The sequence below is a fragment of the Poecilia reticulata genome, chromosome 9 (assembly GCF_904066995.2).
Source record: "Poecilia reticulata chromosome 9, P_reticulata-male-v2, whole genome shotgun sequence".
In the NCBI taxonomy this organism is placed as follows: Eukaryota; Metazoa; Chordata; class Actinopteri; order Cyprinodontiformes; family Poeciliidae; genus Poecilia; species Poecilia reticulata.
In genome coordinates, this window is record NC_088838.1 from 19316496 (window position 1) to 19331818 (window position 15323).

A 15323-nucleotide genomic window follows, 5' to 3' on the forward strand; every position below is an offset into this window, starting at 1 on the left:
GAGTTTTATTATCAATATGTCTTTTAACAATAGCCAGATTGTTCTTATTAATCTTTCCATTGGATCTTGACCAATGGTTCTCTGGGTTTTATTTATTGTCACACTGGCTGTTGTTTTCTGTTATTTAGAGTATTTCTCATTAAATCTTTGTTTAAGCTGCTGAACTCTGACCTGTAAATAGTAAAGTTATAAAGAAAATCTCAAAAGCACAAGGGAAAAAAAACAGTGATGCATTAATTAATTTTTCTGGTAATTGAAATTACACAGCTTTCTGTTGATTACCTTCGACTTGTAATCAGAAACAAATATTGAATATCGTAAAATATGACCTATATCATGTTCATTAAACGCATCAAGAAAGAAAAGGCTCTTCTTTAAAAGCATTTTCTGTATTTTGACTTTAGAAAAAAGTTAGATATGATTAGGGACATGTAAGTTTGTGCACAAATGGGGAAAACTTGTAATCCCCTCATTTTAAGTTTAGTGTTTGTTGCATTTAATTGCTGGATTAAAATAAAATGAGGAGAAATGTGTTGCTTGTTCTAATCTCCTTAAAGAAAAGTCAGGCGTCTAATATCATTATCAGCTGGTAAAAGCCTGATTGGTGTTTCTTAAAGGTTTAAAGCCGACTGGTTTTATTGTACAGGCTTCTGTGTTCACAAGTCTATGACAAAGACACTTAATTTGATCCTTTTTTCCTTTTTTTGCTTGCAGGGTTATTTATAAAAGATATATTGACTAAAGAAATTGCATAAAGAATTACCAGGTATTTTGTCAGTATTTTTTTACTTTTAACAACAGAAATTGCAGTTGTCTTGTTAACCCTTTTTGCAAATTATTCCATATTGTGTCACCATACGTTTTTCAGTTTAAATTGCTACTTTTTTTTTTTTTTTTTTTTTTTTTAGCATTTTTGGAGATTTATTTAAAGAACTGTAACAAATGCTGTTTATTTTTTAACCAATTAGTAACATAGTAGCTAAAGATTCATGTTAAAATTGGCTTTTAAACACTTGTTCCTTCAGTTTGCTGCTTACTTTAAATACATTTTAGTCCGTATTGTGTGAGTAAAAACTAGATAAAATACCAGGAAGATCTTCAAAGAGTCTGAAAGCTTCTTGGCTATAAACGCCATCTTTAGCACCAGTTTTCCAAATGTGAAATATAAACAAACAGTCAGGGTTAAAACTTATACAAAGCGATGGGATTTGTCGTCTTTGTAGCATATGTTTATGTGCAAATTTAAATTCTATACTATTTTCCTTTCTTCTCCATGCATGTTGTGTCTGGTCCCATCTTTTGCTGCTGTCTGAGCGTAAACTCTTGAAAGTATGAAACCTGCTAGACTAAACACAAAGAAGCAGACTTCAGTAGTGGGTTCAGCCGTCCTGCCCTGATCCAGAAAAATGCTGTTTTTGAAATCGGAAAATTTTGTCTAAAACCGGGATGAACTTTTTTCCAAGGACTGGCATGTGCTTGGAAGCAAGCATGCAACATTTGAGAGATTGATGTCACCTGGGAGACTTTTACGAGTTCTTAGCAAATGATTTTCAATCAGAAAATACAAGATTACCTTTTATTTATTTGTTGGTTTTTTTTTTGTCTTGGGTTATTGTGATGCTTTTTCCTAAACACATTTTGGATAGTCTCCCTTTTTAACTTGTAAAATCTTTACTGCTTTTACAGTTGAAACCAGATTTTTCCAACCACTTTAAAATTCATATAAACGTCATACTTTTTTAATACCCTCATTTTTTCAATACCTAAAAGAAAATCAGACTAAACCTTTCATTTTTAGATCAGTTGGGATCACCAAAGAAATTTCGTCTTACAGTTTAGTTAAGTCCCTTTTCAATGTTTTATTTGGTTCTTGTGGTAAATTAGGACGGGGGGGGGGGTTTATGTATTCATCTATGCTTTATCTTGTTTCTTATTGGGTTATCTGAGGGCTAATTTTCATTGTGTGTTTAATTATTAGCAGTGATCTCTGCTAAATTACACCTGTGTGTGTGTGTGTGTGTGTGTGTGTGTGTGTGTGTGTGTGTGCGTGCGTGTGTGTGTGTGTGTGTGCTTGTTTTAGGTGGAGTGGATAGAACAGCAGGTGGTGAAGAGGAGGATCAAGAGGGATTACAAACCTGTCCCACCCCTTTCCCAGACGAGCCCCGCCCAGAACAGCGTGGCCCAGAACAACATTTTCTACAATGATGCGAAGTGGAGCAGCATGTGGTATATTGTAAGTGCACTGTATATTCAGAGGACTGTGTGCTGCCCACTTTTTCCCCAGTTTGTGGGTCAAAGGTCTGGTTGTGTTGTGACGTGGCCCTGATTACTGCAGTGTCAGTGGAGCAGAGGGATTTATGTGCCTGTTTTCTGTGAAATCAAGCAATCGTGGTTGTTTTTATGGAGAAATGTCCTCCTTTACTGCATGAAAAACAGCTAGGAGAAGCCTGGTTTGTATCGGTTGCATTTGGGCGCTTATCACAGGTGTTTACTTACTGTACACCTTCAGATCATTGCTCCTTTAGGTATACATTTTCTGTGTATGTGACCGGTCGAGTGTCCTCGACTCTGTCAATTGTTAACTTGATTTAGATAAATCCTGATACTTTGACCGGAGATTTTGGGGTGTTTCAACTGGGGGATGAAACTCTCTGAACTGCATGTTTTTAGGTTTACAGTGGGGTTGGAGGAAAAAAAAAAAACATCTTCCTTGAAAAAAACAGAAGTACAGTTGAAACAATGAAAATGTTTTTTTCTAACTTAACACACAAGCAGAAATTTCCTTAGTGGGATGGTATTAAGTATTTTAAAGGCATATAGTGCCATTTTAAAGCACAATTACGTAACTTTCTCACCTTTAGTTGTTATAAAAGTGCTGCATAACATAACTTTGTAATTTGACATCTCGAAATTAGGCATCTGTCTCTTTAAGAAGCTCCGACTTTTTCCTCACACTCTATCTTCTTTACATAATCACAACGATGTTTGTCCATTATGGCATTTACAACCCTGTCTTCAGAGCGTTGGACTGAGAAATGGTTTGTATGATAAACTCAGCAGACTCCATTCTACCAGGTGTTTGCTAATTGCAGCTGCCACTCATCTGAAGGAGCTCAGTTAATGATTGGACGCTGCAGGTCCAAGGAAGAGCTTTGTGTCAATGGGCGCCACTTTGAGAGCAAGCGTTTAGGTGCCCCTGAGTGGTTGCCATGGGAGACTAAAACAACATCATAGCATGATATGAAGCTTTAAAAAGTAGATTTTACATAATAGCTCCCCTTTAAGTAGCTAAAAGGTAAAGTCATTGTTGACAGTTGTGCACCTAAATTTCACTTTGACCCTGAAACGAATGAAATTGGACACGTTTGACTAACATTTTCATTGAGCGATAAGGGATTGCCAACTCAAACAAAAGGCGCCGTCGGCCTGTGCATCTACAGCAGTCGTGTAATTTTATTGCAAGTGTCGCACTGTGAGATTGCTCTCATAAAACCCTGGCAGTAATGTTTTGTCGTACGACATAATATCATTTTAAATTGTCTAGTGAGTAGATAATTAGTTCTTCAAATATAGCTGCAATCTAGAGAGAGTAAAGTGCTTCCAACATTTTATTTATATTTTTTCCTTTAATTGTCTCATGAGAATTAGGGAAGTTACTCTTTCGTCTGTAAGCAGTTTCAGTTTACAGCGCCACCTGCCTGTTTGCCGCCTCATTTGCCTCCAGCCTGCACGATTTTAGAGCTGCCGGTGCTACGGGTGATTAAAGTGTGTTATCTGCTGAAAAGGCACAAATCTAACTGCATTGTAAAATGTTTTCTTAGTTTCAAGATGTTGTTGTGCTCCAAACAGTCTGTAGCCTCTTTACCAAAACACGTCTGCCATAAACTCACAGAGACAAGCCGCCTCTCTGCTCCCTTTGGCGAGTCATAAATCACAAGTGGAGATGGTGATATCCCGGTCAACTGTGAGCGCTCAGAAATGACAGGAGTTGTGGTGCAGCAGAGACGACGGCAGTGGGAATAAAAACTGTGCTGCACTGACCTCTTAACATTTCAAAACAATAATGTCGGATGCTTCAAATTTAGATTGCATATCTCACCTGAGTGGCAGAAATGTGCCAATCTCGGATGTATGCTTAATGTGAACTGAAGATGTGATTTACCTTTATATTTTAAAAAGTAATCAAAGAGAAACTTAATGTAATTACATTACTCTGATAAGGTAATCAAAACAGTTACGGTACTCTTATTTGGTCCAACCGCGTCTTGGGTATTCTGTCTTTGCTGCAATGTTATGCGATTATGTTGACACTCTAGGAAATCAAAAGCACTGCTAATGTGTGAGTGTATTTGTTCAGTGTAGAAATTACAATTTGAGCAGAACAACTTTTAGTTTTCTTATTGACATACAAACTCTGCTTCATCACTGTTAAATGTTTGATGACAACTGAAAACATCTAAAATTCAGCCAGACTGAATTGAATTACGCTTTTTTTTGTGTGTGTTTTAGTTTATTATTTTCTGGCTTTCCTACATGACTTATAGATGTTTTTTTTAGGATGAAATTCAATAATGTTATTGTCTCAATTTAGCTTTTTATTTTTCATATTTTGTTGGTTTCTCCACAAATGAGATTTAGGTAGTTTTTTTTTCAGGACATATAGTTTTTTCTTGACTGTATGATTTGACCAAGTTGGATAAAACTGGAAAAAAAACCCTCCAAATAAACCAAACATAAACAAGTTTGAGCTTGTTTATGTCCGATTGTGCAATGTTTACTCTGGATCCTTGCTGTAAATTAGCAGCACTTCATGTGGGAATGTCCTCAACCTTTTCCACCTCACAGCTTTATTTACCCTCCATTTTCTCCTGACCTCTCTCCTCTCCATCTGCTTCCGTCCCTGCAGCACTGCAACGACGACGTCCACAACTGCCAGTCGGACATGAACATCATGGGGGCGTGGAAGAGGGGCTACACGGGTAAAGACGTGGTGGTCACCATTCTGGACGACGGGATTGAGCGGACCCACCCGGACCTTTCTCAGAACTACGTGAGTGTGTATGTATGCGCGTGCAGGACGACTATGAGCGGCAGTGTGTTTATGTTGGGTGTCGTCAGTGACTTGAAAGTGTTGATCTTTGTAAGTACTGTTGCTTACGTGTGAGGTTTGGGTAGGTATGCAAACTATGCTGTAGTCTCTGGGCTATAGATTTATATTGTGTCTTAAAAGGTCAGGCTTATAGAAAGATCTTTTGTTAATATAATAAAAGTCTAAAAAATGTGAAAAATGTAAACCTCAAAAGGAATTTTTATCTGATAATCGCAAATTATATTTTAGTCAGAAGCTTCTTTAAACTTGTTAGAGTATATCTAGGCTGTAAGTATAGCAAATGCAAAAGTAAATATAAAGTTTTCCACTTTTTGTCACAAGTCAAACTTGAACGTTAATGTATGTTATTGATATTTTTTAGCTTTTAGACCAACACAAGGCAGTGCCTATTTATGTGGCGCAGGGGAAAGAATGTGTGGTCTTCCAAAAAAGTGGTGTGCAAAACTAATCAGTAAATCTGTGGAGGCCTCAGAGGGTTTCTTAGAGAACATCAGTGAGCAAACAGATTCATGACGAAGGAGTCTCAGAAACGACACAGGATTAACAGAAGCATTCATGAAATGGAAAGTATGGGACAACTAAAAACCAGTGAAAACATGAGCATCCAGCTAAACTCATGGACCGAGAGAGGATGCATTTAATCAGAGAAGCCCATCAAATAGGCTCCTATCAAATTATCTCCTTTGGAGAAACTGAGAGCTAAGCAGGAGGAATCAGTTGACAAGACAACAACGTGTTATGAGTCGATGACAGATGGAGGCTACCAATTGTTCTCCATCCAGTCTGACTGAGCTTGAGGCTTCGTCCCCATTTTCAATGGAAAATTAGGAAAAAAATTGAGTTCCTGGATGTGGAAAGATGCTGGAGCAAGGATGTCCAAAGTCCGGCTCGGGGGCTGTTTGTGGCCTTGGACTGTTTTTCAAGAATAATATTTATTAAGCCTTTCCTTTTTACCCAGGGTAAAACTATTACTGACAATTTTCGGTTTTAGGAAAATTGTCAGGAATAGTATTTGTCTGTTTAAACTTTTATCATAAGTAGAACCACATTTATTTAGAGGCTTTTCCTGAAAAACTGACTTTGCTGCACCCAAATTTATTGAACTCTGCTGAACATAGCAAGCGTTGCGAAAGAACGTGACCCAAATCCTGTTCAAACGAGGATAAAATTATTTTAAACATAATTTCTTTTAATAAAATCATTTCAAATGTTTGGATCGCTGATGAGTAACGTCCTTTTCCTACAAAATAAAATTAAATAAAAAATCAGCCAACTTTGCTTGATGTTATTCATTTGTTTTTTTCTTTCTTGGCCTTTGAGTATTTAGACTCGATGTCGATGTGACAAAAACTTTGGACGCCCCTGCGGTAGAGCAATACCTCTAAACACTTTTACAGTGGTCTAAAAATCATAAAGTGAGAGGTGCTGTGCACAAGTATTTGCCGTCTTTTCAGATTTTCATTTAGAAAATGTTTCGGAATAAAAGTAAAGTACTTTTACTTCCACTTAACTGTGCAGAACTTCATGGTGTTCTGTTACAAGACATAATAAAAATCTAAGCAAAGCAAAAGTTCTTGAGCTATTTGTACTTTTGAAAGGTGCCGTCCATGTTGTTGTACATCTCTAGTTACATAGATGATGAAGGGATGATGAAGTTTGTCAGGTATTTAGGTAAACATATTGGCCTCAGGCAGCTGGTAAGGCCATCAGTCAGAGTGACTCCTCCTGTTTGACGGGGCCTGTGCTGCGGTTATTAACTCCTCCTAATGCCAGGAGTTGTTTATGCTGAAGGCTGAAATGCTCGGCACAGTGGAATAACTACAATTGCATTCAATTTACAGAACTGTTATGACTCTAATGTGAACTATTTGTTCAGGCTGGATTCGCGTTTTGACGATCCACTGACATGACCGTGTTGGGCTTTGTCAACAATTTTTTCCTCCTGTTTTTATTAGAAGTTAATTTGAAGTTTCATATACTTGATTTCATCTTGGTGTCTCTTCCAGGATCCTCAGGCAAGCTATGATGTCAACAGCAACGATCTGGATCCCATGCCGCGATACGACGCAACCAATGAGAACAAGTAAGAAAAAATATTTTCACAAAAAGAACGAATCATAGACAAGAAGGGTATACTTGCTCTTCTTCATCTTGGAGTGCTTTCATGCTGTTTTTGAAGCGGTTGTGTCCTGATGGATTAGTTCAGTCCTGACTTTGTTGTGGTTTTGCTGAGTGACAGAGAATTTGATTGTGACATTTGTGGGAAGCTTGTGGTTTTTTCTGTTTGGAAGAATGTGAATGTGAGTGTCTGTGTAAGAATGGGGAGAAAAACAAACTCACTTGTCTATGCACTTGTCTTGTGCCAGCTTGGCTTTGGCTCAGCAAGTGATTCCCCCTCCTCTCCCTTTTTCTTTTTTTGTTTGATTGTGTGTTTGGCTGCAGCAACACAAGTGTCGTGGCAGTGGCTCAGTCCCTGCTGGTGACATCTTAAAGAGACAGACATGAGGGCCGCAGATGCAGCTGAATGAGCTCCAGGTTGAATTTTTCATTTATAAGGCTTTGGGTGTTGCTGTTTTATGACCTTTTGTATTAGTATCATAGAGTGGAGCGGTTTTATTTTTTTTAATTCAGACGTCTTTAGTGGAAACATCTTTCATGCTGATATGAGGTAACTGGCATGTTGAAGCCAGTCTTCAGCTCAGGGTTCACTTTTAGCCTTGGGAAAAAAAAAACACAAAGTCTATAAAATTGTTTCATTATCAAAACTTTTTTCCTTTTATTTTCAAAATGACAAAGGCCCAGGAATGCTTAAAGGGCATATTATGCAATATTTAGCTTTTGAGCTTTATGTCTTGTTATCAGAAACATACCCAGGGTGATGTTTTGACGCATTCATGGATGTTTGAGGAATCCTTGACCTCCCGCCCCACATCGCAGCTCTTCCCTGCACCTCCCCCACTCAGCTCCACCAGACTAGCGGCAGAAGCAATTGGCAAACACCTGGTGGAAATGTGCATCTACTGAGCTCCTAAGTTTGGTCAATGGACGGCATGGAGAAGCTTTATTGTGATGATGCGTTGAAAGAGGAGGGTCGAAAAGGACAGGAGGTTCTTAAAGAGACAGAAGCCCAATTTTAAGGAGTTAAATATGGAAATTTCGTGCATCAAATATAGAAGTTTGGTAACACTAAATTTGAAGGGGGGTGAATAAGACTGTCATGACACTGTCATAAACATGATATAACACATGTCATGAACATGAATAAGCCTTCATGAATATTTATGACTGTTGTCACAAAGCATCATTCGGTAAATTATGACACTTTTAATACAAAGTTGGCATTATTCAAAATGTCTTTGTTATGACACATTGACGTTAACCAATAAATCATTACTGTTTAAACTTTACCTTTAATAACATAAAGTTACCTAATTTTTAAAGTGCAATCAGTAATACTTTTATAACAAATTTATATCAGTAATGATTTCTTATTCACCCCCCTTCAAATAAAGTGTTACCAGAAGTTTCTAGGTGGATCTACTCAGTAGTGGAGGTTTTATGACTTTGGTCCATAAAGTTTTCAGCAATGGCTGCCTTTTTTACACTAAAAAAAACAGGAATACTGGTATGATTTAAAAAAAAAAATTCATATATATGACACAAACAGAAAACAAACAGAAGCTGTCACTCGATAGTCCTTTATGGTCTGAAATGTATCAGAAGCAACACAGGATTAACAGAAACATTCATGAAAATATCCATAAGGATATTAGAACTGGATCCAAATGAACTTGTGTACAGAAAATAAGATGTTCTGGTGGCTCCATCTGCTGAAAATTGGTTCTGGTTGAGCAGAGAGATCCACGAGCGACTGCAACACAGACGTGATTACAGTGGAAAATACAGACACAAGCACTAGAGAACGAAAAGAAGGCCAGATAGACAGTTTTATGGATAACTGCGATAACGTGAACAGGTTGGACAGTGTATTAGAGGGAGCTAATTAACTGGCTAAAAAGAAAGATTACTAATCAATAGTCACTTTATTTGTTTGAGTTTTATGTTTACAGCTGAACAGGTTCTTTTTAATCCTGTGTAAGGTAATAATTAGTCTGAAAAAAAAAAGTAAAAGTCAGAAAATGTGAAATCTAAGCAGAAAATTATAAATGTATATCCAAACTTTACCAGTAGTTGGTTTAAAAAAAAAAAAAAGAAAAAGAAACTGATCAACTAACAGCAATATAAACGGTTTTCACACTTAGATTTTCAGGTGAATGTGAGACAATTTGCTCGAGTTTTCCTGCAGATGCTGCTCGCACATGCATTTCACAGCTGGAGGTTTTCTGCTGGAGACGTGCTCTCACAGCTGGAAATGTGAGCGAGATGCGGAGGCGCGAGCTGGAGACAAGTCATGATGTGGAAATCACTGTCTTTACAACTGGAAGATGGCAAATGAAAGCTCGTTCTTGTTGATGCGACTCCCACATGTATCTGAATGGGGAGTACGGCACATATTTGTGTACACTGATTGAATATCTCAGGGCTGATATAATTTGTGGAAAACTGTTACGTTCCTATTGCAGAACCCTCAAGCAGAGTAGAGGTCATCTGGACTTTCCTGCGACTTTTGCAGCTGCAAAGCATTAAACTGGCTTTAAAGGTGCAAGAATCTGTAAGAAAGCGGCAGATTTCATCTCCCTTCATCTCCATAGATCTTCTGCAGGATTTGGTTCAGAACTGAGTGTTGGAGAATTTAAAGCGGCCCGACTCAGCTTTCTTTCAGCAGTTCAGTCCGGTCGTGTTATTACATTGTTTTGCCAAAAACAAAGTACTCTGTCTCTTCACATTTTGCTCAAAAGCACATCATAATTTCCTGATACAGGCAGCAGTTCAGTCATGATCAATCCCTCAACATCAAACGTCAAAATCTCAAAAAAAAAAGAAAAAAAAAAGGAAACTTCATATTTCATTTAGTCTTACAGGTCGAGTTCAACTTAAGAGTCACCCTCTTTCTGTCTGTCACTCAACAGTTATTTTACAGTCATATGAAAAAGTTTGGGCACCCCTATTAATCTTAATCATTTTTGTTTCTAGATATTTGGGTGTTTGCAACAGCTATTTCAGTTTGATATATCTAATAACTGATGGACACGGTAATATTTCAGTATTGAAATGAGGTTTATTGTGCTAACAGAAAATATGCAATATGCATCAAAACAAAATTTGACAGGTGCAAAAATTTGGGTACCCTTATCATTTTATTGATTTGAATACTCCAAACTACTTTTCACTGACTTACTGAAGCACAAAATTGGTTTGGTAACCTCATTAAGCTTTGAACGTCATAGCCAGGTGTAGCCAATCATGAGAAAAGGTATTCAATGTGGCCAAATCCAAGTTGTTCTCCTATTTGAATCTCGTCTGAAGAGCGGCATCATGGGCACCTCAAAGCAGCTCTCAAATGATCTGAAAACAAAGATTGTTCAACAGAGTTGTTTAGGGGAAGGATACAAAAAGTTGTCTCAAGAGATTTAATCTGTCAGTTTCCACTGTGAGGAACATAGTAAGGAAATGGAAGACCACAGGGACAGTTCTTGTTAAGCCCAGAAGTGGCAGGCCAAGAAAAATATCAGAGGGGCAGAGAAGAAGAATGGTGAGAACAGTCAAGGACATCCCACAGACCACCTCCAAAGACCTGCAGCATCATCTTGCTGCAGATGGTGTCACTGTCAACAATTCAGCTCATTTTGCACAAGGAGAAGCTGTATGGGAGAGTGATGCGAAAGAAGCCGTTTCTGCAAGCACGCCACAGACAGAGCCGTTTTGAGATATGCAAAAGCACATTTGGACGAGCCAGCTTCAATTTGGAATAAGGTCCTGTGGACTGGTGAAACAATGATTGAGTTGTTTGGTCATAAAAAAAGCCATTATGCTTGGCGGCAAAAAAACACAGCTTTCCAAGAAAAACACTTGCTACCCACTGTAAAATTTGGTGGAGGTTCCATCATGCTTTGGGGCTGTGTGGCCAATGCCGACACTGGGAATCTTATTAAAGTTGAAGGTCGCATGGATTCCACTCAATATCAACAGATTCTTGAGAATAATGTTCAAGAATCAGTTACAAAGTTGAAGTTACGCTGGGGACGGATATTTCAGCAAGACAATGATCCAAAACACCGCTCCAAATCTACTCAGGCATTCATGCAGAGGAGCAATTACAATGTTCTGGAATGGCCATCCCAGTCCCCAGACCTGAATATCATTGAACATCTGTGGGATGATTTGAAGCAGGCTGTCCATGCTCGGCGACCATCAAACTTAACTGAACTGGAATTGTTTTGTAAAGAGGAATGGTCAAAAATACCTTCATCCGGGATCTAGGAACTCGTTAAAAGCTACAGAAAGTGACTAGAGGCTGTTATTTTTTCAAAAGGAGGATCTACTAAATATTAACATTCCTTTTCTGTTGAGGTGCCCATACTTTTGCACCTGTCAATTTTTGTGTTAATGCGTACTGCACTTTTTTTTTTTAGTCCAATAAACCTAATTTCAATACTGAAATATTACTGTGTCCATAAGTTATTGGTTGTATCAAACTGAAATAGCTGTTGCAAACACCCAAATATTTAGAAATAAAAATGATTAAGATTAATAGGGGTGCCCAAACTTTTTCAAAAGACTGTGGGTCTGAAATAGAAAGAATATATAAATATATTTAAAATTGCAGTTAAATATACTTGTATAGGGTTCTTTTTTCTGATTAAAAACAAAGTATGAGATGAAAGAATGTGAAGAAATTATTAAACTGGCATCGGTGTCTGCACTCAAGTGAAGGTTGGCTGAATTTCTAGCCCTCATGAATGGTTCATTTTAAAGAACTGATTCAAGATATTTGTTACACCATCAGCATCAAGTGAGGATGTTTCAGTGTGCAGTTCTGCTGCGTAAATCAATTTAAGTTACCTTGACAGGATTTGACACGCAAACTTTATTTAGCCTAAAATTATTATTTTATTTTATTTTATTTTATTTTATTTTATTTATTTCTTTTGATGGTGGTGGATTTTTTTAAAACTGTTTGCTGGTTTTCCATGGCTTCTTTTAGAGATTGTTTTTATTTCATGGGGTTGTGTGTGTATGCGTGCGTGTGTGTGTGTGCGTGTGTGAGTTGTGATGCAGATGTTCTCTGTAGGAGGTGTGTGTGTGTGTGTTTGTGTACATCTGGAAAGCGGTGTTTTGGAGAAGGCAGCAGACACAAACACGCCATGTTTGTGTCATGGTCGCTGACCTGGCTCGATTGTCACTGCTGCAGTTACTCAGGGAATGTTACCCTCTCACGCACGTGTCAAACTTATTACTTTTAGGCATTGCTTAAGCTGTCTTTGTCCTCTTGCGGTGCAGTGGAAGTATACAGCTTGGGCGCTGCGCATAGAAAATGTCAAAACAAGGTCGCTGGATTTCTACATTTATAAAGAAGCGATTCTGATATATATATATATATATATATATATGCAGAAGATGTTCTGTACGTTTTCAGCCTGCATGTCTCTAAATGTACACTCTCTTTTTGTTTACAACTTCTTCAACCATGTTCATATTTTTAAAGGCCTGCGTTTTTCCTCCATCTATTCATTTTTCTGTAAAATCTGCATGTTTACATTACATACTTAGGTCCTACTGGTGTCTAAATTTACTTCTGTGAATTTGTACAGTTGCATCAACTGAGAATGTTTGAAATTGTGCAATGATAAGCTGTTTATTCCTGCTCTGTCCTCAGGCATGGTACACGCTGTGCAGGTGAAGTCGCTGCAGCTGCAAACAACTCTCACTGCATTGTGGGTATTGCCTACAATGCCAGAATAGGAGGTCAGTAGTTCAGTATGTTTAACTCTTGATTTAAAAAAAAGAAGTTTTTTTTAAGGTTTCAGTGTACTTTGTATGTTCTCCCATATGTTTTATAATTTATAAACCTGTAGTGTATCCCCAAATTATGTGAAATAAATTTCAAGGCATTTTAAATGTTCTTCACATTTTTTATTAGTTTATTATGGTTCATAATAAATAAATTGGGTTGATGTTATTCAGAGAACCCACCAGGCATGACAAACCTAAATGTTTTTAGATTTAATCCAGAGTCGATTTAACAAAATATATTGGAACTTTATTAAAGAGGATTAAGATGAAAGCTCTGAATCTAATAGTTGGAACAAAACAACTATTTTAATGTTTTTTTTGTTTCCATCTTCATTTGTACCGTCAGTAAAAGCACAGGGCGTTCTGATTAGAAAACCCCAGAGTTGGTGAAATTTCCAGTTTAGTTGTTCATGCCGATCAAATCGTTACCTGGATTTCACATCGATTGGGGGTATGCAAATCTATAAGCAGTGTCTCATCACAGGAATCATTCGGAGCAGTAAAAATTGACAAAAGGTAAAAAGCCAGACGTGCCCTTCACAGCCTAACAGAGTCACTAAATTTTACAGGAGACTCCCCCTCAGTTTTTTTTTCTTGTTTTTTCTGCTCAAGGCTTTGAAGGATTGTATTGCAGAAATGCAGTGCTTGTTAATTTCATATGTTTTCCTGAGGCAAAAGTGCAACACAGAAGTACTTGATAAGTTTGCTGGGTTTTGATTTATTACAGAATTATGAGAGGAGACATTTCAGTGACTGCCCTCTTCAATCTTTTTTTAAGTGGAAAAGATGAAGTGTTTGGTTTTGTTTCTGTTTGCACGCCAGGTGTCCGAATGCTGGACGGCGATGTCACGGACATGGTGGAGGCCAGGTCTCTGAGTCTCAACCCGCAGCACATCGATATTTACAGCGCCAGCTGGGGACCCGATGACGATGGGAAGACTGTGGACGGACCGGCGACTCTGGCCAGGCAGGCCTTTGAGAACGGCATCCGCATGGTGAGCACATTTGGATTCACATTCAACATGCAGAAATATCCCATCATATATAAACATGTAAACCACTAACCAGCCACAAAACTGCACATGAGCTAGAAGTGATCAGAGATATCTGTTACCAGTTTCTACCTACAGTCCTCCTCCTGACATTTCAGTGCGATGCTTCTTTATTAGCATATTTTCATTTGCATATTCATCGGCTGCTTTTCACACCAACAGAGTGGCGCTTATTGAGTCACAGGGCGCAGAGTGTCTGAGTCGAGTGGGAAGCTGCAGCAGAGGTCAATGGGGGTGAAGTGATTTAATGGCATAAACATAAGCCTGCACATTCACGCCGTTTGGTTTAGTCGGCTCTCTATTAATGAAGAAGATGTCGTAGTAGGGAGGGAGAAGAGTTAATGGTGTTTATCTGAATGTAGGGTGTAGACTGTATTATTGCTAGCTACAACCGTAAGTCTGTGGACAAAAAGAAAACGTGTAAAGGTGGAGGTTGTGAGGGGTTTACAGACGACAGAGGCGAGGGAGACGGCTGTCCGGCTGTGGGAGCCAGGCAGGTGGATCTGCCCCACTGTCCCCGTTCAGCTGGGTTAGTGAGGATGAGTGAAAGTGGCGTGCTTGTTAGTGTGACATGGACCTGAGAGGCACCCTGAAGAGATGGTTTACTCAGCGCTGAGGTGTTAGCAGTGTCACTGATGCTTGTGGTGAGAACTACATCCTGTGATGTGCTGCTATATATATGATTTAGTCAGATCTTAACTTGTCTGTGCCATGTTTATACAGCACTTAATCATTCTCCTGCCTCCTCTCCTTCACTATCCCCCATCCTTTTGTGTAATACCCCTTTTCCTTTGTTAACTGCTTATAAAAGTGCTCTCCATCACTTTCACCTGCCAGCCTTTAGTCCCGACTGATCCTCCTCTAGCTCACAGAGGGGCTTCATGCGCTTATCGCTGTCTAACAGAAGCCTTCTCTTGAAAAACTCCATCCTACCTTTTATTACCATGTATTAGTGTTTGTGAGTCTGTGTGTTTAGTGTGTATGTATGAGCAACTGGTGTGAACTCCAGTGCCAGTTTGTTTGTTGGATCCCCACCCCACACCCCCACCTACTCCTGGCTGATCCTGAGCGCTCTTGACAACCTCACTGTGTTGATTCAGACTGTATTAGTTTCCTTTCTGCTGTAGTAAGTTTTGACTACGTACACATATAGAATATGCTCATATATCTGGAAAAATTGGTGGAAAATCATTTTATTTTTAACCGATTTCAATATTTTTAAGACTTTGACAGGTGAGCAAATGTCC

The 15323-nt window shown here is 38.5% G+C and overlaps 1 protein-coding gene across 1 annotated transcript in view; it reads left to right on the top strand.

The window, feature by feature from the left end:
- Positions 1-15323, top strand: part of pcsk5b (proprotein convertase subtilisin/kexin type 5b) — a 95869-nt gene that overhangs the window by 23681 nt on the left and 56865 nt on the right. The window contains 5 exon segments of the mRNA XM_081610684.1: positions 2081-2233; positions 4907-5050; positions 7117-7193; positions 12888-12976; positions 13847-14019. Coding sequence (XP_081466810.1) covers positions 2081-2233; positions 4907-5050; positions 7117-7193; positions 12888-12976; positions 13847-14019 — 636 coding nt within the window.